The sequence below is a fragment of the Taeniopygia guttata genome, chromosome Z, assembly GCF_048771995.1.
Source record: "Taeniopygia guttata chromosome Z, bTaeGut7.mat, whole genome shotgun sequence".
NCBI lineage: Eukaryota > Metazoa > Chordata > Aves > Passeriformes > Estrildidae > Taeniopygia > Taeniopygia guttata.
In genome coordinates, this window is record NC_133063.1 from 22,967,810 (window position 1) to 22,991,495 (window position 23,686).

Below are 23,686 nucleotides of genomic sequence, written 5' to 3' on the forward strand. Positions count from 1 at the left end.
AAGACACATGATTTCTTGTGTAATGTGAAAAGTAGCTGAAGCCTTTGACTATGATTAACTTTGCTATCATAACTTAATTGAATGCAATTTTGTTCTGAGAGCTGTTAAGTAGGTAAGTGGCTAACTGGTTATTGAGCTAGTTAGATATGGAAATAACTGACTCGATGGCATGAAAGAAGTGCTTTTTTGAAGGCGCTGGAAATTGGAGATTCGAGGAGTGTAATTAAAGCCTCATTAGTAGAAACCAATTTGTTTTATACCTTGCTTTCCTTTTATTTGTTTTTCTATCAGTTCCCTGTGGTCAACAGGCAAGAGAATCTAGATTATCTTGAAACTGGAGAAAATCCTCTCCTCCTGGGGCTGGTCCTGCTCTGCAGTGACAGGCACAGAAGGGAAAGTTTGCTGGGAGCCCTGGTGGAGGTTGAAGCGATATGCGGAATAAATAAATAGACTCCACAACTCGATGTAGTTATGAAGTGGGTATGTATGACAGCGCCCGGCACAAGCGAGATAACTCTCCGAAATCTTGTGCCCCGAGCTGAAGTCTGCCCCCCAATTTTATTTACAAAGGTGTTCCATATGCAATACATTACACAACTTTTCTATGCATATTCAACCCCTGGCCCCGCCTGTCTTCGCTTCTCATGCTAAATAGGTCCACGCCCTTCTGGGCATGCGTGGTTTTTTGTGGGGGCTTTTATGGGGGTCCCTGGTGGTCGTTGAGCTTTAGACCATCATCTTCCTCTGCATTGAACTTTTGAACTCTTCTCCTCTGCGCTTGCACTGTTGGTCCTTTGCTCTCTTATCTGGATAAGTTCATCATCCTTGACATGTTTGGAGACAGAGGGGCTTTCTTGTCTGAATTCTTTGCATTCCTGGTCTTTTCCGGTATTTGTCTTTTTGCAAGAAGCTTTAAAGATCTTTGTTTTCTTTCCTATGCCTTTTTGTGCAGAGGTTTCTTAAAATTCAACACATGATTCTACAAACATGATACATTCATTTTTGATATATTCATTTTTTGATACATTCTTTTTTGATACATTCATTTTTGATACATTCATTTTGTTAGCTCAAGTGATCTCTGGAAAATCTTTCATTTCAAGGTGGCCTCCAGTGTGCTGGCTTCTTCCTGCATCTCTGCCACTGTTCTGTGCAGGATGCTGCTCTCCACAGCCCCTGCCAGTCACTACCAGCCCTAGTGTGTTCCCTCCTGCCTTTGTCTCAACCAGGGCCACACAGAGTCTGGAAAATGCCATTTTCAATGGATTAGTCCTGCCGAGCCCCTGGGCATGAGGCCACCCAGAAGCACTGGGCCGTGGGGGCTGTTCTCAGGGCACTGACCCAGCCTGGCTGCTGGCCTCTGGTGACCCTCCATGTCTGTCCCCATGGCAATATCTGCCAGCAGTCCCAGACCTATGTGCTGAGGTGAGAGGGAACAAAGGCGTGCCATGATGTCCCATTGTGATGTCACTGGATGGTGGAGGATAACATCACATGTGAGTGCTTTGCGACCTTGCACTCCTTTCTGTTTATATTCAGGTGCTGATGTCCCTCTGTAGGATCCACCACTGAGTGGTGGATAGTGACAGCAGTGGGAGATGGATATGAGGTCTCATCCTTCACTGCTTGAATTTTGGTGCCAGCCAAGTCTGGATTGATTCTTGACTCCTGCCAAGCATGCCTAGTCCTCATCTGTCCCCTTCTGCTGCAACAGACAGACATGGCCACGAGACAGAGTGGAGCTGCCCCATCTGTCAGGTCACTAAGAATGACGTGGCTTCTGCTCTTCCCTGTCACCAGCAGTTCTGCCTGGTATCCTGCAGCAGGCAAAAAGAAATCCAGCTTGCCCTCTCTGCAGCAGTCCACTAGAGACTACCAGGTTTTCTGAGTGGGGTGGAGAGGACTACATACAATTTGCCATCAGCTCCCCTGAAGAGTCACCAGAGACCAGCAGACAGGCAGGAGAGTTGCTGGGGACCAACAGACAGGCAGGGAGACCTCCCCTCCACCTTGCTGAAATCCAGGAGGTGCTGTTGCTGTCGGAACAGTCCTGCCCACACTTGGGGCAGAAGGCCACCCACAGGCTCTGGCTCTGCAGCTCCCTGCTCAGCTGGGGACAGTGTTCCCTGTGGGGAAGATGGAGGAGACATGAAAGGGCCAGCAAGAGGCCACCCTGATGGTGGCACTAGTGATATTCTAGTAACCCTTTTGCCAAGAAAAAAAAAAAAAAATTCTATTTCTCTGACAAAGTTCCTGGGTTCTGCTTTCTTCTCCTTCTAATGTCTTTGCCTGACCCCCACACCCCACCATCAGCTGAAAGCCCCTGGAGCCACAGGACCATTTTGGCAGCACCTCCTCACACAGGAAATCCTGCTGCAGCTGTGATGGTTGAAGAGCTTCTGAGAAAGTGGGTGCTGTGCACCACATGGTTATCCTGGAAGATGTGTCAGAGCTGCCTGCTGACTTAAATGGATTTTTATAAGGCTTTTGACACAGTTCCCCCCCAAGATCCCGCCCATCAATGAGAGAGAGATGAATTAGGACAAAGCAGAAATCAAACTGAGTGAGTAGATTATAAGCAGAAATCCTGCTTAAAATAAGGAATCAAAATTCATTCCGAAAAGCAGGACCAGCCCTAGGATCAGCCATAGCCATGGATACAGGCCTGGAAGAGTCACCAGAGGCCACCAACTAGGCAGGAAGAGCTGGCAATGCCCTGAAAACAGCTTCAGATGTCTCAATGTCTTCGGTTTGTCTGTTTGTGTGTTCTTTGGTTGCTTGGTTTTTGGTTGGTTATTTGGTTATTTAGTTATGTCTGGATTGGTATATTCCAGATGACTTTCATTTTGATTAGGATTTGTTAAGTACTGACATTCTGCTTCAGATGTGTAAAATAAACATTTTCATGAATATTTTCCTCAAAACAGTCATTTTTATCTTCTTTCTAATTGAATGTCTAAATGTCCATTTTAAAAGATACCTCTGATAGATATCAAAAGATATTAACTACTGTTGAAGAGAGCAGGGTTTTTTTGTATTGGAAAACAGTTGATGACACAGTCCTTGGTGAATCATTTCCAAATGTTATATACACTCACAGCAAAGAAATCTATTATTATATTGTAACCATTTCCAGCATCTGTGATTTTGCTATATCTAAATCCTAACATTTAATTCCAGTATATTTAAATTGGCAAGTGGATGTGATTGGAGAGTAATTTTTGGCATCTGTCCTGTCACTGTAATATTAGGAACCTTTCTCTTTTAAGTTTTTTTTTTTCTTTCTTTCTTTTTTTTTTTTTCTCTCTGTGGTTGTCTTTGTCTTTGCTTGAAGGACTTTCCAAATGAGATTCTACTCAGCCTTTACTTTGGAATCTCATTGCAGCTCTACACTCAGCCATTTTAGAGAAGTCAGCAGCACTCTGTCATATTTTTTCTAGTCCATGAACTTCATTAACAGTGACCACTCTCATTAGTTCTCACACATTTTTACTTTGGTTCATAAAGACTGTTTCTCATGTTGCATTTTTCTACTCCCCTAACCCCATTCAATTAACATCAAATTCACTTTATAAAGTGATCACATATTGGAAATCTGTGTTCACATTCACTGTGCTGAAGGTCCATCATTCTTCCTGCTTTCTGTTTAATATCTTATTTGTTATGTTGATTTCAGGGATAGAAAGGTTGCATTAAATGGAAAAAAATATAAAAAAAGCAAGCAAAATTCTAGGTTTTGCTAGACCATTTTACCTAACAAAACCTAGATCATTTTAGTCATTACTACAGCTATTCAGAAACTGAAAGGAAAAACCCAAATTTAGTTCTCAGTGCAGTACTTGTGACCAATGGTAACTATAACCCCCAAGATTCAGTTAAGTAAATAAATGTGAGCTACATGTTGTTGGACTAGAAGATAACTGTTACTGTAAAATGCTAAAAAGCTGATGTCATTTCCTTAAAAATCAACCAACCAAGCAAACACACAAAAGCCTCCTATTTTTAAAAAAATCTTGCCTATGATAATTTTGAATTTTTCTCAGTGCCTTCTACCAGATCCCTAGTGTCCACCACATCCCCATTGTGCAATATCTAATTAACTGCAGCAATCAAAGATGAGAGTGAATAAGTTTGTAATAAAACTCAGCCTTCTGAAATAATGATTTCTGTATCAGCTCTTTCTGATTAAATCTCTCTCCTCCATTAATTCCCAGTTCTTCTAAATACTACACAAATTCATCCTTAATGCAGGGCCTTGTACTGACTGTCAGTTCTTGCCATGGTGAATGTGTTTCTTTATCTTGTACTTGATTGAGTTGATTCTGAATTCTGCCTACTCATTTGTTCTGCTTTTTCTTCATTTTCAGATTTCTCAGTGTCATGGTTTGACACGGGAAGAGATTTTTTTTTAGAAGGAAGAGGTTCATCCAGTCAGGGGTCAGGTTTAGATACTGACACTTGGGGTGACCAATTGAAGGTGGACACGCCTCTGAGAACACAGAGGGGTTAAAAGCGGAATTCCCAGGAGGACTCGTCCTTCTTTGGTTCCGGTCATCGCATGATACGGACCTTTCCCCCCCCAGCCCGGGCTGGGTGGGGAGGGGAGCCATGCGGCCTGCACAGGTAGGCCAGGAGGTAAAGGATCGGAACCGGCTGGGTCAGCTCCTGCGGATGGAAGGGTGGAGAAATCTGGGATGTCTCCGTTCCCCCCCCAGAGTCTCTCTCTCTCTCCCAAGAGAGAAAAAGAGACTCGGTGGTTTTATCAGCAGTTCGCTGCAGGGAAGGAGAAGAGCGGGGGGGCCGCAAGGTGCCCAGCCGGGCTGTGGGAGCTGGAGCCTGGGCAGCGAGCCATCTCTGGGAGTTGGGACTTTTAACCCTTCCTGAGAAGTGAAGGCTTTATGAAATATTACTCCTCCTGAATTTGAAGAAAAGAGAGACAGCTTGAAACCTCAGATGTTTAGAGAAGAAGGTTGGGGGCAGATGATAGAGTGGCTTTTTGGCTGGACTCTGTTTGTTTACCATAGACTGAACCACTCTTTCTTTCAAGAGGGACTGCATTTTAGGGGGATGCATTGGTGAGCCAAGAGACCTTCTGCAGCAACTACCAGTTTTGGAGTGGACAGAGAGAGAGCTGAGGAGGGTGTGAGGATGCCCTCCATCTTCAGAGAAGAAGAGAAGGCCATCTCTGTCTTTTGGACCCTCGGCCCCAGGGGAAAATGGGGGGGACTCTAGTCCCGAATTGTGATACTGGACTGTTGTTCCTGGTGGTCCTTGGCAAAGCATCCTTAAAGGGGCCCTATAAGCAGTCTCTGTCCATGCCCACTGGTGAGAGCACTGTGACATGGAGAGGAGAGTGTCACACTGGCCTGTGTGTCTGGGCGGTGCCACGTGTGACACTGGAAACACAAAAGGTGGCAGTTGTGTTTCCTGGGGGTCTATGGTTGCAAGGGGGACTCCTCTCTTCCCCGATGGACTCAGTATTGATTATATTGAAGGGTGAAAACTTGATTAAGGATCCAAATGGGTCTCGCTGGGGTTTGGTGGAGTTGGGTGGAGGGAGGAGAAATGTTTTGGAAGGTTTTCATTTCGAATTTTGTGTGTTTTTATTCTTTCCTTTCTTTTCCTTTTATAGTAGTAGTAGTAGTAGTAGTGTAATAAAGCTTTTTCCTTTGTTATTAAGTTTGGCCTGCTTTGCTCTGTTCTTGATCACATTTCACAGCATTTGATTGGTAAGTTGTATTTTCATGGGGCGCTGGCATTGTGCCAGCGTCAAACCATGACACTCAGTCATAACTACAGTGTCACAACACAATGCTCCTGACAACTGATTCCTTTTTTGCCAAATTTCACATGTTTTCAAAGGTCAGTTCTGCAACTGTCACTTCACCTTTACTGCCACACTGTCATGGTTTGACACTGGCACAATGCCAGTGCCCCCCATGAAAATGCAATCTCTCAACTGAATGCTGTGAAATGTGATCGAGAACAGAGCAAAGCAGGCCCAAGCTTAATAACAAGAAAAAAACTTTATTAAACTACTACCACTATGCTACTATAAAAGAGGGGGGAAAAAAAGAAGAAAGAAAACACACACAATTCAAAATGAAAACCTTCCAAAGCATTCCTCCTCCCACCACCCAACTCCAACAAACCACAGTGAGACACAATCTGGACCCCAATCAGGTTTCCACCCTCCAGATAATCAACACCCAGTCCATCTGCAGGGAGAGAGGAGTCTCTCTTGTGCCACAGATGCCCCAAGAAACACAGATGCCACATCCTGTGCTTCCATGTCACCACATGGCACCGCCCGGAGAAAAAAAGTTTGCCAGTGGTGACTCTCTCCTTTCCATGCACAGTGTTCTCACCACCAATGCATGGATGGACAGACTGCTTTTAGGATTTTTCCTTTCAAGGATGCCCTGCCAAGAGGGAAAAAATAACAGTTCAGTTTTTCATTTTTTGGGACCAACAGTCCCCCCCATTTTCCCCTGGGGCCGAGGATCCACGAATAGAGATCTTCTTCTCTTCTTCCTCTCTGAAGACAGGGGACACCACCACAAACCTCCCTAACTTTTCTCTGCTCGCTCCACTTCTGTCTTTTCCCAGCTGAAGCATGGTCTCTTTGGCTCACCAGCATCCTCCTAAAATACAGTCTCTCTTGGAGGAGAAGATCAGTTCAATCTGTGGCTACCAAGAAAAAGTCCAGCCAAACAGCCACTCCATCATCTCCTCCCACCTAGAATTTCTCCTTCCAACATCCTGGGTCCCAGGCTGTCTCTCTTCCTCTCTTTTTCAAACCAAGGAGGAGAAAAATTTCACAAAGCTTTCATTTCTCAGGAAGGGTTAAAAGTCCCAACTCCCAGAGATGGCTCGCTGCCCAGGCTCCAGCTCCCACAGCCCGGCTGGGCACCTTGCGGCCCCCCCGCTCTTCTCCTTCCCCGCGGTGAACTGCTGGCAAAAACCACCGCTGTCTCTTTTTTCTCTCTTGGGAGAGAGAGAGACTCTGGGGAGAAACGGAGACATCCCAGATTTTCTCCACCCTTCCATCTGCAGGGGGCCAGCCCGGTACCACCCTTGGGCCTACCTCCAAAGGCCACATGGCTTCTCCCCTCCCCCACCCAGCTCGTGGCCGGGCAGGGGAGAGTCCTGCACTGACCGCTGACCGGAACCAAAGAGAGCGAGTTCTCCTGGGAATTCTGCTTTTAACCCCTCTGTGTTCTCAGAGGCGTGTCCACCTTCAATTGGTCAATGTCCAAATTGACTTCTTCCTTCCGGAAAAATTCTTTTTCCGTGTCAAACCACGACACGCACATTCAAATGACAGATGAACTTTTCAGCCTTGCAAAATGTAAATCCAGATCTTCAAGAAACAATCAATTACAAACCAATATGTATTTCCAACCTTCTTTTTGTAGCCTCTCCATGACATATTCACATTTCAGGTTTGGAGAGCAGTCAATGTATTTCGAAAGTACAGCTTCAGAGCTGGGCTTCTCCCTTTTAATGTATATTAAATACAGATAATAAATACAGCAAACACTGCTATATCTGGGACTACATTTTTGAATGTGCTCGCATTTCAGTGTGTCATGTTCTCTCAGTTACTGAGGGATCTTGGACCCCCCAGCACCAGTGGACTGCCCCAACAGGGACTTCACTAGGCACTGCATGGAAGCAAGACATGGGAAGATGAAGTTGTTTCTCAAAATTGCTGTAGGCTTGCTTGGTCCAGATTTCATCTTCCTCTGATGAGAGCCCCTCAGGACTGAAGGATTGCACAGGTGCCTGCCTTTGCCTCTTGCTGGGTAGGCGAGAATCCTGGGGGCTGGGGGCTCTCCTCTTTTGGGCTCCCTGTGAGACTGCAGCCCTGTACCTGGCTGCAGATGCCACCCTGGGCAGATGGACCTGCCACCACTGCCTGCTCTGGTTCCTCCTGGGTCTTGTCTCACTCTGTGGAAATGGGCATAGGTGGGCAGTGTCTGGGACTCCCTTGGAGCGCAGCCCCTGCTGCTCCTACTTCCTCCTCCACGTTTAATCCTGCTGAAACACTGGCAGAAATCCTCTCCTGGGAGCTGCTGGAACTGGAGCTGCCAGACATGGAACTGGAGCTGGAGCTGGCACTGGTCACAAGACTGTCAGTCTCCTCCCTGCCAATGCAGAAAAGCAGCAGTCTCTGGGCCTTGTCATTGCACTTGGCCACAATGACAGTGATGAGGCCATGGACCAGCGGTGCTGTGTGTTCCCCAAGGCAGTTCTGCAGCGTCTGAACCAAGTTCTCCACATTCAGACCATGGAGACAGAGATCATGCAAGATGTTGCTCTGTGCAACTGGTACCAGCTGCCACCGGTCCTGGAATATTCCCTCCAGCCTCTCACACAGCCAGGGCTGCACAGGATCCAGGAGATGCTGTCACTGGCGGAACAGTCTTGCCCACACCTCAGGCAGGAGGCCACCCACAGGCTCTGATCCAGCAGACCCCTGCTCAGCTGGGGACAGTGTTCCCTGTGGAGAAAGGGACACTAGAGGGCTATGGGGGCTGTTTTCATCTGGGAGGATGGGAGCTGCCCCTGTGTGGCTGCTGGTCTCTGGTACTCTTCAGGGGAGATGACAGCAAACAGCAGATAGTCCTGTTCACCCTGCTCAGAAAACCTGACAGTTTCTGTCAGTGTCCTGCAGAATGGGCATGATGGATTTGTTTGTGTCCACCGCAGGATGCAGCCCAGGCCAAACCTGTGGAGACAGGGCAGAGCAGAAGCCACATGCTTTGGAGTGTCCTGGCAGGTGGGGCAGTTGCTGTGATTTTCTCTGGCCATTTCTGTGCTTGGCAGCATTTTGGGGAGAGCTGAGGATCAGGAGCTGCTCCCCTTCATTGGCATCACATGCTGCAGAAGAAGCTGTAGTCACTGACTGTCCCAGGGAAAGGAGGAAGGAATGTCCAGGCTCCTGAAGAACAGTCTCCCACCTCCCTAAGTCCCATCAACCACCTCATGGGCACCCCAGTGGGGCATTTCTGTGCACAGCTCACCCTCAGTGCTGCACCTGCAGTACCTGGCTGCCCCAACCAGGCAGGGCAGGGAAACAAGAGTGATGGTTCGAGGATGGACACTCTAGGAGAGATGTTGATGGCAGCCCCCAACACACCACCAGTGCTGGAAAAGCCTGGTTTGACTCTGCAGAACCTAGAGTCTCCCTCAGCATGAGTCAAGGCTTGGGCCAGATTGGCCCAGTCACTGCTGGTGCCCAAATAAAATCAGCAGATGTGTTGTCACACTCTGCTGCTTGGGACATCACTTTTCAGAGCCCAGTGATGTCACAGTGGGATGTTCCCCACTATAGGTGCACAGTGCCAGGAAAGAAAAGAAAATGATTTCTTGTTTTGAAGTTCTACATTTTCATGTTGCTTTCCCTTGGTCACCTGAGTCATGCATCCACGGCTGTGTGTCTTGTCCCTGCTCCTGACACATGGCCAAGGTGTCCCAATGAGCAGGAATGGGGTGGGAGCAGTCAGCATGGACTGCCTGTGGCTGGATGATGCCCCCTTCTCTCACTGCCTTTCTGTGCAATGCCAGGATTTGGAGTATTTGGGTGGGGGTGGCCAGCCCTGGGTGAGAGGAAGGATCCTCTCCAGCCAAAGGCACGTAGGCCACTGTGCCCAGCTTCGAGAGGAAGCCCCTGCCAGGCCCCTCAGGCATACTGCTGTGGAGGGACACCTCCTTGTGATCCCCATGCTGACACCCTAGGGTGGTGCCCAGAGTTCCAGGATACTCCTTTTGGGTGGGCAGAGCTTGGGATGACCCCCAGGCACTGGGACCAAGTAGAGCAACAGGGAGCTGTCAGCAGAAGCCAGGGGTGACAGTGCTCAGTTGGATCCTCAGTCTACCTGTGACAAGATAATTCGCCCCTGCTGCACACTCCACCTTTGACATCTGCTGCACTGTGGGTGCATGGCCTCAGCAGGGTTTTCTGTGGGAAGGAGGCACCACTGAGGCACCCTGAGGCTCCAGGGCCCATGGCTGTACCCCTCAGCATGCAGGTGCCACCAACAGTGGGGCACAAGGGGAACGGTAAAGGCATTAGTAGGAAGAGAATCCCACAGACCGTGTGAGTGAAACAACAATTTATTTCCTTTTATTTTTTCCTGACTAAAGGGTTACAGGATTCCTGCTAGCATTGCTGTCAGGGTGGCCTTCTGCTGGGAGGAAGAGAATCCTGGGAGCTAGGGACGCTCTTCTTTGGGGGGTGCTGGGACCCCTTGGCCAAGAGGTTCCTGCTGTGGCTGGGAGCAGAGGGGCTGTGGCTGCAGCCCTGGGCAGAGGGACCTGCCATCGCCAGCTGCTGCAATCTCTCCTGGCTCTGGTCCCACTCTGAGGGGTTGGGTGCAAGTGAGGAGCAGCTGGGACTCCCAGTGGAGGCAGATGCTGATATACCAGGTTTTTTCTTCACCTTGGAGGCTGCAAGGCTGCTGGTGGCGGTCCCCTCCCAGGAGCTACTGGGCTGAGAGCTGCTGGATCTGGATCTGGACCTTCTGCAGCTGCTGGAGCTCTTGGAGCTGAGCTGGAGCTGGAGCTGGAGCTGGAGCTGAGCTGGAGCTGGAGCTGGAGCTGGAGTGGAGCTGGAGCTGGACTGGAGCTGGAGCTGGGGCTGGAGCTGGAGTGGAGCTGGAGTGGAGCTGGAGCTGGAGCTGGAGCTGGAGCTGGAGCTGGAGCTGGAGCTGGAGCTGGAGCTGGGGCTGGGGCTGGGGCTGGGGCTGGAGCTGGAGCTGGGGCTGGGGCTGGAGCTGGAGCTGGAGCTGGAGCTGGAGCTGGAGCTGGAGCTGGAGCTGGAGCTGGAGCTGGAGCTGGAGCTGGGGCTAGCCATAGGGCTGTTGTTCTCACCCCTGACATGACCAGAGCGTAGCAGCCTCTGGGCCTTCTCACTGCACCGGCCCACGATGACACTGCTGATGCTGTGGATCAGTGGTACTGTTTGCTCACTGAGGAGGGGCTGCAGCACCTGGACCAGCATCTCCACATCTGGACCATAGATGCAAAGGCTGTAGAGGATGCAGTTCTCTATGTACTCAACCAGCCACCACCGGTCCCAGTATATTCCCTCCAGCCTCTGACGCAGCCAGGGCTGCACAGGATCCAGGAGGTGTTCTTGTTGTCGGAACAGTCCTGCCCACACCTGGGGCAGAAGGCCACCCACAGGCTCTGGCTCTGCAGCTCCCTGCTCAGCTGGGGACAGTGTTCCCTGTGGGGAAGACAGAGGTGTCGCAGCTGCACAACTGGGGCTGTTTTCATCCAGGAGGAAGGGAGCTCTCCCTGCCTGGCTGTTGGTCTCTGGTGACTCTTCGGAGGCTCTGATGGCCATGTCTATATAGTCATCTTCTTCATGGCCAAGAAACCTGACAGTCTCTGACTTGTTGCAGAGTGGGCACACTGGACTTCTTGTCCACCGCAGGATGCAGTCCAAACAGAACTGGTGGTCACAGGGCAAAGCAGAAGCCACATCATTCTGAGTATCCTGGCAGATGGGGCAGCTCCACTCTGTCCCTGTGGCCATTTCTGTGCTCTGCAGAGGGCTGGGGAGAGGTGAGGACCATGAGCTGCTCCCACTTGCAGAAATGCTTGGAAGGAGTCAAGGTTTGAACCAGACTGGCCCAGGCTCTGCTGGTGCCCAAATATCAGCAGTAAGTTACATGATGTCAGAATCCATCCTCTGGTGAGGTCACAATCTGTCACTTGTGAGGTCATCAGGATGTGAGACAGAATGTTTTCCCCTGCAGGTGCACAGTGCCAGGAGGAAAAATTAAGTAGGAGTTTCTTGTTCTGCACTTTTACATTTCCATGTTGCTTTCCCTTAATCACCTATGTTACACATCCATGGCTGTGTGTCTTGACCCTGCTTCTGATGAATGGAATGTCTGCAGCTGGCCCTCACTGCCTTTCCATGTTCAGTTATGGGATTAGGAGTATTTGGGTGATCGGTGGCCAGCCCTGTGAGAGTGTCCCACCCCTGTGGGTTGATTTCCTGCTTCAGGGAGAAACAGAAAGAATGTTTTGCTCCAGCCCCATGCACTCCCACTGGCACCTGCCCACAGTGCCAGGTCCCTCTCCACTTCCCAAGTCTCCAGGTTTCTGGAAGCCAGTGTATTGGTGCTCCTCAAACCCACCAGCAATGGAACCTGGTCCCACAGCTGGAGTTGCTGCCTTCCTGAATAGGGTAGCCCTTTGCCCATGACTCCAGAGAGGCCAGCATTCATCACCATTGTTGGCCCTAGGGTCCCATCATCCCTTCTTACCACGGGCTATTGTCACCACATTTGAGTTATCAGAACTTCGACCACTCCTTTTTACATTTAGAAGAGCAGTCTTTGTTAGCTTGAGGGCTGCATGGTGCAAGTTGAGACTGCTGGGGGGCGGCGCAGGCACTGGCTCTGTCCATTAACATCTCGAGTATCAGCCCCTGGTCGCTATTCACGGGGCTTCTCATCTGCCCCCCAGAAGAGGCCATCACATTCAGGCTTTTCGGGCCAATGCCTACACCAGATTTTCCCAGGTTTTTTTGAAGTCAGAGTTTGTCATCTCTAGAGCCCTGCTGGATCAAAGGTGATGGCACAAGGACACTTTTTGCCACTTTCTGGGACTATGTTGACTGTTCTGTTTTGCTTACCCAGTAAAAAGGTTTGGGAGTTGAGTTTGGGAAAATCACCAGATGTTCAAGCATAGATTTCCTCTGGTTTCTCTTTAAGTAGCTGTAAACTCCTTCCCAGTTTTTTCCCAGACACCTAAAAGCTACAATTACCTCAGGCTTTTGAAAAAGGTAATGAGAATCAATCCATTTCATTAGACAAATGTGAGGATTCTTATATTGACTTGAGGCAATTCAGAGAAAGTGTCCAATAGTAAATATCTCAATCTGTTCTGAAATGTATTAAAGAAAATTCTCATAAGTTCTGCAAGTATTGCCAGTGGCTGCATCTCAGGAACTCATCTGTTCTTCACTATTTTGCAGTGTTTTTTCTTTTGCTTTTTAGCATTATTTATTTATAAATATTTTCCACTGTTCTTCCAGGGAAAAAAAAATAAACCATCTTCTAATCCTTAAAAAAAAAATCAAATATGCACAAAGTTTTCCTATTCACAAATTCTTATAAAGAGTTGGTCAATACAGGGGCCAAAACATCATTTAATGTCCTGGTGAATGACCTGGAAGCTGGGACAGAGAGCACCCTCAGCAAGCTGGACTTGTTCTTAATTCTTGTGGTTATAGAATTGCATATTTCAGGGTCTCCAGTGGTACCAAGGCTAGTTGAGTACTTGCAGGTCTAGCCATCAGAACTTTCTTTATTATCCCCTCTCAAAATGCTCAGTCATGGTCTGGTCTGTCTTCAGCAGAACTAGAAATAAAAGGTACTTTTTGCCTGTCTCTGGTGATGTGACTCCTCTTCACCATTTGGTCACCTCATAAAAGATGATGAACAAATATCAAGATGTGATTATTGGTGTCCTAAACACAAGTTTGAGACACAGTGCAGACTGTGAAAAAAATGAAAAAAAAAATGTTCCTGGATATTAATAGTTCTCCAAAAGAGAATTTTTTAAAAGTTTAAATAGAAGACTTTTTCCTTCTTTTAGAAAACTCTGTAAAGAAAACCAATAATATAATTAGCCATATATTTTGGTTCACAGCAAGGACATAACTAGCAATTGGCACATAGCAATGTCAGCTCCTTAGTGAGCACTCTGTAGGTAAATGTGCCACACACGTAAAACAAGCGGCACACAAGAGAAGAGATGCAGAGGCCTGGAGCCTTTGATCACCCTAGGATCCACAGGATCCTGGGGGCTCTATTTTTAACATAAACATTAATTTTAAGACCAGTTACTTCAAAGCAGAAAAGAGAAAATTCTGGAAAGAATTCTGCTGGTCTCATGGTCTCTGAGCATCCTGAAGTGGTGGGTGTTCCTGAGTACCAGCTCCACCTGGAATATGCCATCACACCATTTTGCCCAACTTTAGAACTAGATCTCCATACAACACTGTGTAGATATTAATTATTCTGCAGGGATCTGTCTTTTTCTAAGCATGTGAAATCTCCAGGAAGAGGAGGAGATCCAAATACTACAATTATTATTATCCACTCCCATGTATCTCCAATCCCCTTACCAGTGTGGCAGTAAGAGTAACAGGAAAGGCCTTGGCTTTGTGCAAGCCCTGCTCAGTAGTAGCAAAAACATCTTTGTATTATCAGCCCTGAGCTCAGCACAGGTCAAAAATACAGCCCCATAACAGCCTCTAGGAACAAAATTAACTCTACCCTAGCCAAAACTAACACAGAGGTGCAAAGTAGAAACTGGAGCTGGTCCCTTTGTTGATCCCCACTGGATCCTGTCGGTTCCCAGCAGCAGGGAAAGGGCAGGGGGCAGCTGGCAGTGCCCATGCTGCACCAGTGCCTCGCAGGAACTGGTCTGCAGGGAAAAAAGAGCAGAACAGGAACAGCCAAACGTGAGCAAAGCTCAGCGAACCTTTATTACTGAAATTCACAGATTTCACCCCAACCAGAGGACTCTGCTGCTGCCCTACAGCACCAGCCAGGCACGGGAATGCTGCGTGGGGGGAATCACCGCTGCGGATGATTTTCAGGTTCGGGGGCAGCTCTGCAGCTGCGAGTTCATCGATCTCGGTGCTGTCCTTTACGGGGGTGCGGTAGAAGCCCAGCACGTCCCCGGCGCAGCGCACGCGGTGCAGCTGCGAGTTGGGGACAGCATGTCCCAGCTCTGCTGCCAGCCGGGCCAGCAGGCGATACTTCAGCCTGTTCTCCTGCAGGGGAGCCTGCTGCCAGTCCTCGGGAACAGAGGGCCCGAAGACCTCCCTGACGTGGCACTCCAGGCAGCTCTGCAGGTCCTCGGGAGGGATGTAGCTCCGGCAGCGTGGCAGGGGGTGGATCAGGCTGGGCTTGCTGCTCTCTGCCTTCTCAGGAACTGCTCGGTCTGCTTCCACTTCTCCCTCCTCCTTCCTGCTGGCACCAGAACACATGTTCAGCCTCTGGGCTACACAAGACAGAGTCAGAGCATTTTTGTACTTGTGATGTTTTAAACCACTCCATCCAGACACTCCACATATCCCATGGACTCATCAGGTCTGTTAGCTAGAAGAGCACAGGCTTTCCCCAAGTGCTGCTCCCCACACAGGCTGCCTCTGCAGAGCAATCACACCCCCACCTTATTTCACTGCTCTGAATGAAAGCAGGATTTTAACAAGATTAGTTACTTGTTTTCTGTTACCGCTCCATTTCCTAATTTGCTATGAATAAAAAGCACTTCAGAAATTAACCACTATTACAGAAGAAAATCAGTGCCCATATGTAAAAAAAAAAATCATTACTAGTTTTTAGGAAAAAAAATTACCTTCTCGTATGCCCCAATCTAGCCAACACCCATGCGTGGTTTCACGCAAACTGTTACAGAGGAACTGCTTTTCATTCCCGCGAAATCCCTTTCTTCCCACTTCTAACAAAAGCAGTAACAGCTCTAAAGGCTCCAACCCTTCACCGCTGCGGCCCCGCCAGCAGTGCACCTCGGTGGGCGCTGGCTGCCCAGAGAACCTGAGGAGCCTCCTTCCCTAAGAACACTCCAAAGCCGCCTGGACAAACCCTGAGGGATTTGCTCAGGGGGTGCCAGGCTAAATGACCTCCAGAGGGCCACGGCCCGGTGAAGGCCCAGCATGAGGAGAAGGCCAGAAGCCACCCCCACCCTGGGGTGGCCGCCCCAGAACGCCGTGAGCCCCGCGGGGCCGAGCTCCGGCCTCCGCCGCGCCGCCACCCGCAGCGCCCGCACCGCCACCACGCTGGGGGCGCGCCGGGCGCCCGCCGCGGCCACCGCCGGTGACGTATTGCTGCCGCGCCCCGCAAAGCCTCCTGGGAAATGTAGTCTATCCCATCAAGCCCGCCCCCTTTTGATGTTTGGTCTTTGTGTGCTTTCAGGCCTAAGCGACAGGAAGGGAGATATACTCAAGCAGGCATCAAGCTGTAAGTGTTGTCCAGGTGTTGCAAACTGGCAGGACACAGAATATGCTGAATTTTAAGGGACCTGTCAGGACCATCGAGTCCCACTCCCGGCCCTGCACAGCACCATTCCCAAAAGTCACACCACGTGTGACTTTTGCCCGAGGGTATCGTCCAAATGCGTCTTGAGCTCTGCTAGGCTGGTGCCATTTCAATGACTTCCTAAGTGTTACACTGCTTTTCCTCACTGGAAAATCCATCATGGAAACATATTTCCCACATAGTATATGGAAAGGCAAAATGTGATGCTACAGCGTCGGGTTTAATGAAGGAGCAAGTTCTAATGTCCTGTACCACAGTGTACATGTGAAAATCATGTTGTCAGACCAAACATGGACACACTGAGGTGCACAGCTGCAAGCCAAATTTTCTCCCCAAAATCCCACATACCCACCCACATTGCAATGACATGCAAACTTCTTTGTTGTGATGACTGAAAGATAGGCTGGAAGTAAAAGCACATAGACTGGTGTCTACAGAGCAGGTATTTGTTTATTGCAGCGCTTTACAGTGTTTGCTTTACATTCCATTTTTCCCATCCTAGCAGAAAGACAAACACCATAGTGTATTAAAGTTTCTCCACCAACACAGAAGCATCTAATATTGATTAAAAATATTTTTCATTAAATGTCTTATCTAAGACTCTCTTGAGACCAAGAAGGTGCCATAATGGTGATCTTCTTCAAAGTCAGAGTTCGAGTCCTGTTCTTCCTGGTTTGGCTAGAAACTGACATAGGAGGGAAGTTCTTAGAAGTGTTTTCTTCTCAGTCTCATCTGTGATATGGTCTCACAGGTTATTAGAGAAAATCTGTGGTAGTCTTGAAAAAAAGCAGTGTCAGCCATTTAGATACACTTTAAATAATCCCCTGCAGCCCACCTTGCATTCTTGACTCTTCAGAAGTACATAAATGTATTTCCAGATGGATAATTGCTGGTGTGTGCCTTTCCAGGCCTTCTAGCCCTTCGATCCAGCACTCCAAGCACAGGATTACAGGTCCTTACAAATATTTTGAGGCCACAGAGATAAAAAGGTGAATGGATATGATGCCTACCTTTTTCACTTAATTTAGGAATGGGAACCTTTTCAGGTCAGAAAATTGAAGGAAGAATCCTAGTAGATAATGTCACTGTGTGGTGTTAGTATGCCTACCCATCACACTGACCATACTGTGCAGAAATAACTGTGATATTAAAATTACTCTGGAAAAGACTACATACTTCCATCACACGTAATCATATATTGAGGGTACTTGTGCCTCTGAAAAAGATCTTATAGTGGTTTTGTGTGTCCTTAAATAATAAAAGGAATAAACTTGCATCATGAGGGGAATGCAGTGCACTTATTACATTTGACCAAACAACTAACCTAACATTTTGTTTTTAAAAACGAAAAAAGGTAAACACTTGGCTTCTATAAAGGGAGGATTTAATTGTTTTTTACCTGTGCAACTGAGCAGTCCCCCAAAAAATCACAATTAGGTGTTGCATGATAATATTTGCATGGAATTTGCAAAATACAAACCACAGCAGATGTCTGAGCTGGACAAGCTTGCTGAAAGGACTATTTGTGGGTGTGGTTTCTGTCCAGGAACACTGGACACCAAGGCAGAAATTCGAAGAGAAAATAGGCACAGCTGCACAGAGGCTTACAAACAGAACAGTAAAATATAACTCTTCATCAGCATTTAACAATCACTGTTGTTCCTTGCTTCCTAGCCACCAACATGGCATTCCAAGCTTGCCATGAGGAACAAAGTCATGGAAAGGGACACTGATGTTGTTCCTCAGCCTGTAGTTACATGGATAAACTGGCTGATGGGGTGGATTCTCCCAAAGCTGTCAGGACAGATAATCAGTGGAAATGAAGTTACTCCAGAATGCAGACATGCAGTGAAGAAGCACAGGCCATAGATTATCTAATTCTCTGTGCATTTTTGGCAGGTTTATGTTTTACTGAAGATTATTCAGAGCCACATGTTGGGCCCTACCACCTGCTGAATTTGGATACGATGTCTGTAAATCTGGTGTGAAAATACAGAAAATGAAACTCTGACTTCAGGAGAGAAACTGCCAATGCCTTTGTAACTACAACTGTCTCTCACAGCTGAAAAAAATACCTTTTTTATTGTGTGAAATATGCATCCTCTCTATACAAAAGTAAGCCAAGGTTAAATTCCACCACTCAGAGCTTGATTTTACCTCAGGTCCCTGTTCAAATGCCTTGATTTTGATTGGAGAAGGGCCTGAGAAACCTGGTCTAATAAGACCTGCTTTGAGTGGGATTGGATCAAAATTTTAACATCTGTGCCAATGCATGAACATGGGAGTATCTTTCTTTGTCAAATATGGTAAGGAAAGGTGGATCTGCCAATCAGGAAAACAAAGAGTAGGACACAGAAAGAAGAGACTAATAATAGTCTTTATAGAAAGGTTCTTTATTTTGTAGAAAGTTTGCTTGTAAATAGCTTCATTAAAAAAAAAAAAAAATCAGCCGGTATCCAGACAAATTGCTGCTGAAATACCCCATCTGGTGACTCACAGCTCCTCAGCACAGGAAGGAAGGCTTTTGTCTCTTCAAATGCAGTGTCTTCTCAGTAAGACATTGATGCCTACTGAAGTTAGAAAATCCTCATGGGTTTCTAACCTAGTAGAGACCTCTCAGTTTATGCCCTGTGTTCTGCCTGCACCATGCTTATGTTGGACATGCTTTGGAAACAAATGTAGTTTGTATTTGAGTTAATAACTCTGAAACATAAACTTTAAGGAATTTAGAGATTTTAGAAGAGCTAAGATTTTAGTTAGAGATAAGCTTTACTAGAGTTAATTAAAATAATTGAGTAGGCCTTGGTGAAGTTAAGAGTTAGTAGTTAACTAATAATTGTTAACTTGTCAACACAATGTTTAGTTAGCTGGGTTTATAATGAAGAATATAGAATCTGACAAATAGCTTTTAGGAACATAAGACAATTGTGGGCTTCCTCTGTTCTGAAACCAACTGAAGACAATGGCAGTTCTACCAAGAGTTCATTTGTCATATTTGCATTGCACAGAACGAGGAAGACTTCATTTACTTCCTCATTTTGGGACCCCTCCCCATGAAAGGGACCACTGACCTGTTTCAAGGAACAAAATCTTAATAGCTTTTGAAATTATTAGCATGCAAAGTGAGGAATGGGATGTACCAAAATTATGAATATGTATTTGTATTTTGGGTATCCAATAATTGTATGGATAAAAAGACTCTGTAATCACTTGGAAGCCGCGGTGTGTATTTGGGAGCTATCCCACACGCTGCCCGGCATCGAATAAACATATGCTTTCCAACTTTAAACTGTTAGAGCGTTTTTGTCTGTCACAGTTGGATATTGGTACTAGATCAATATCCATATTTCTTTAATAATTCAACTCCCCCTGAACTGTCTTGGACAATAAAGCCTTGGGTCCTGCTGATGCCCATCAAGAAAGACTCCTCTTGTGCAAGCAGCAGCTGCTGCATTGAAGTCTCCAAACTATTGGTAATGAACCAACACCCAAGCAAATCCATACTGTTTGTTTCAAAAATAGTCACTAAATTCGTTTTAAAGTGAAAGAAACCAAGTTCTTAAGGCCACATTTCAGTGACCTAATACCATGCTTTGAAATTCTGTAGTCTGAGATGGAGCAACTCAGCTCCACTCCCCTTAGAGAAGAGAGAGGGGAAAGGCTTTTGGGTGTTTGAAGACTGCATTTGTAGCCTGAACTGCAGAACAAAATCCAACAGGAATTAAGAATTCATGGTAGCCTCCTGTTCTCTGTTCTGAGGGTGATGTGCACATCTCTGACTTCTAAATTTCTAATTTAGAAGTCAGATTAATTAATTTCTCTAATTTCTACTAAAACATAGAGCACAGAAAAGAGAAACAAGACTCAATCTGCTTCTGGAAGATTGGAAGGCAGCAGCAGGAGCCATTTCCTGGGATGCCCCATTGACAGGGTGGGCACTGTGCAAGTTCCTGAGTAACTCAGAACAGCTCCCTGCAGGCTCAGCAAAGCAGCACCTTTGTTGTGAAGGTGAGTTGAGCACTTTAGGAAATTGTTCCAGAGGGACACAAAGAATTTATTAACCTGCTTCTTGCACAAAGGGGTTTGTGCTCAGCTGGTCTATCTGAAACTCTCACACTGGCAAGTTCAAGCCCTTTCCTCTTTTTCTTTCTTTTCTTTCTTTCTTTCTTTCTTTCTTTCTTTCTTTCTTTCTTTCTTTCTTTCTTTCTTTCTTTCTTTCTTTCTTTCTTTCTTTCTTTCTTTCTTTCTTTCTTTCTTTCTTTCTTTCTTTCTTTCTTTCTTTCTTTCTTTCTTTCTTTCTTTCTTTCTTTCCTTTCTTTCTTTCCTTTCTTTCTTTCTTTCTTTCTTTCTTTCTTTCTTTCTTTCTTTCTTTCTTTCTTTCTTTCTTTCTTTCTTTCTTTCTTTCTTTCTTTCTTTCTTTCTTTCTTTCTTTCTTTCTTTCTTTCTTTCTTTCTTTCTTTCTTTCTTTCTTTCTTTCTTTCTTTCTCTCTTTCTTTCTCTCTTTCTTTCTTTCTTTCTTTCTTTCTTTCTTTCTTTCTTTCTTTCTTTCTTTCTTTCTTTCTTTCTTTCTTTCTTTCTTTCTTTCTCTTTCTCTCCTTCTCTCTTTCTTTCTTTCTTTATCTTCCTTTTTTCTCTTTCTCTTTCTTTCTCCATTTCTTTCTTCCTTTCTCCCTTTCTCCCTTTCTCCCTTTCTCCCTCCCTCCCTTCCTGGAATCCTTCCTTCCTTCTCTCTTTCTCTCTCTCTTTTTCTCTTTCTTTCTCTCTATTCTCTCTTTCTTTCTCTCTCTCTCTGTCGCTTTCTCACTTTCTTTCTCTTGCTTGTTTTCTTGCTTTCCCCCTTTCTTTTTTCCATTGCTTGACCAATTTCTTGCTGTGAGATTTTCTTTGCAAGAATGAGTATGAATGAAAAGAACAGAACATTGTCCTGGATTTGTACAGTAGAAAGATATAAAAGAGAGAAGAGCAAGTCCACTGCACTGAAGCATTCACAGCTGAAGATACGGGAACCAGTTGTATGTGCAGGCACTGGTAGAATAAATACACAGTGACACTCAAATCCTGACACCCAAACCCCACTGCAGGGAAGCCAGAGGAGAGATTTGCCCACCTGCCAGTATGTGACTACCCTGGTATCTCCAGGGCTTTCAGTGACTGGGAACAAAATGTGGTTTTGCCTGTGCCATTTTCCTGGTGTCCTCTGCCTAGAGGCCAAAAGGCCTCGCTTTTTGAATGGCATGGAACCCACAAGCAGTTTTTACTCACTCTAATTTCCAAAGATGTTCTGAAGGTATCCAGCTGATTACTGGAGATCAAAGCACTCTTGTGATAAACCTGCTCTGTGCATCTGTGTTGTGTAACTGATAACCCATCCTGCTGACAGGAGGAGGGTTGCTATTTTCTTTGGTTTCATCTCTCAAGAACTTTAGGTATTTCTCACCTACAGACTTAATAAGAGCTTAAGGCATAAATCACTTAGGAGAGAACTGGGAGAAGAAAATTCAAAGCAGAACCCATTCTTTACCAAAAAGAAAAAACCAAGCAACTCCCGCTGATTAAACTCAACACAAAATATTTTCGTGGTTCATTCCAAAGCAAGGAATGTGGTTTTTAAAATAATTCAAACAAATGCTACCTGGAAATGAATTTGATTCAAAGCTAACTAAAGCCAAAGTGGGCTTTTCATCAGACATACCCAATTTTTGCCTGGTATCATTCAGTTTGAGGTCTCTTGTCATCTGCAAGGTTTTATCTAACTCTGCCCACAGCCCTGGTGCAAAGTACCTATCCCAGCTGGCTAACAACTAGGAGACATGGTCACAGTCAGAGTGGCCCCTTGATGTTCTGTGCTATTGTTGCTTATTCATGTGAACAGATGACTTTGTTTCCCACAGGCATTTTGCTTTCTGCCCAGGAGTGGTGAATGAACCACTCCAGCTGAGCTGTGAATTACAGCTCCAGAATGAGCAAGGATCCTGCACAACAACAGCACCTGATCTAATTTTTCCTTTGCCTCTGTGCTGAGAGAAAAGCAAGGTAAATTCATGTTGAATGTCTAAGTTCACTCAGTGGCTGACAAGACCTCCTTTAATGGATCCAGTACAAGTGATGAACTCAACCAACACAGCAATTGTTGTGGACAATGCGTGTCATGTATCAATGAAAATGTGCATTTGTGACTGTCCTAGGGTGATGTTATGGTGTTTGCATCCCAGATCGTGTGTTCTGTTTATGTTTGATATTATGTCCTGTGCTTTCAGAACTGACTCTGAAAGTGAAGGTTTGTTTTGTTTTGTTATCAGTCGGTTCACCTCCCCCCATGGTCTGTTGTCTAGAAGAGGCTAGTGCTGGCTGGCTTGCTTTGCTTTGCTTGCTGGCTTTTGCTGGCTTGCTTTGCTTTGCTTGCTCTTGCTCCTGCTTTTGCTTTTGCCTTTGCTTTTGCTTGGTAGTTTAGCTAAGCAGTCCAATTTTTTCCCTGGACTGCTTTTTTTTTTTTTTTCCTTTCCCTTTCCTGAATATCATCCCAACCTGCTCCAGACTGGGACCTGGGAAACACTGAGGAACAATGAGAGTGTGCGCTTTGTGATTTGCAGTGCTGAAGAGCAATCCCCAGTGCCCAGACCCGGGCGAGAGACTCTCTGGATTTGTGATCTCTTCAGAGTGGTGAAAGAGTTTTGTTATCATCTGGTGTTGCTCTTTTTTTTTTTTTTTTTGAGCTGGGGAGTGTTTTGTTTGTTAAATAAACAGGTTCTTTTCCACTTCTCTCTGAGAAAATTCTTCCCGAACCAGGTGGGTGGGGAGGGGCTGTGTTTGTTTTTTTTCTGGGGGCTCCTTCCAGAGGGTTTTCTCCCAAATTTGCCCTAAACTAGGACATCAGTTTAAGGGGTATTGTTTTAAAAAACAGCTGTTCAAAGGCAAAAGTTCTCATTATCTATCTCTAAAATAATCTTAATCCCTGGGAAGAGAAATCTTCTTCTTCTCTGGGAAGCACCAGACTACTCTTCTCTCTTTCTCTGTTCAGCCTTCTCATGGGATCACAGCTATTTCAACATCTGCTTATCTTAGCATGGAGGCCTTTGCTTGATATCAATTTGAACAATTTAATCTCCCCATAGTTTCATGCGTTATAAGGAAAAAAGAGTCTTTTTTCCATAGCTTACAAGAGGATTTCAGCTCCAAAAACAAGGCATCTCCTCACCTCTCCCATCTGGGACTTAACTCCTTCCTCGCTGACCTTGATGTCTTCCTGCTCTTCCTTTACATGCTTGCATCTTGTTCTTTTCTCTCACTCGAGGTAGGATTGAAGCACTGAAAGGCTTAACATCACGCCTAAGGCCCACCTGACTCGAGCTGCTGAGTCAGGATTGGCCTCATGGTTGGTCTTTGGTTATTTGTACGGGCTGCAGGGGTCTCTGGTCTCAGCCGTGCAGGGGGAAGAGGATATGACAGCAAGGTCTTCACATCCATGGCCAGGATCTGATGGCGAGATCTTCACATCCATGGAGCCGGGATCTGATGGCGAGATCTTCACATCCATGGAGCCGGGATCTGACGGCAAGGTCTTCACATCCATGGCCAGGATCTGATGGCAAGAT

The 23,686-nt window shown here is 46.3% G+C and overlaps 1 protein-coding gene across 1 annotated transcript; it reads right to left on the reverse strand.

Annotated features, from left to right (window-relative positions):
• Window positions 1-14,302: 14,302 nt before the first annotated feature.
• Window positions 14,303-23,465, reverse strand: LOC140681993 (uncharacterized). Its single transcript, XM_072922822.1, is given in 4 exon segments — window positions 14,303-15,039; window positions 15,397-15,531; window positions 15,534-15,905; window positions 23,432-23,465. Coding segments are annotated over 4 exon segments (1,263 nt in total). The 3' UTR covers window positions 14,303-14,317.
• Window positions 23,466-23,686: the final 221 nt, after the last annotated feature.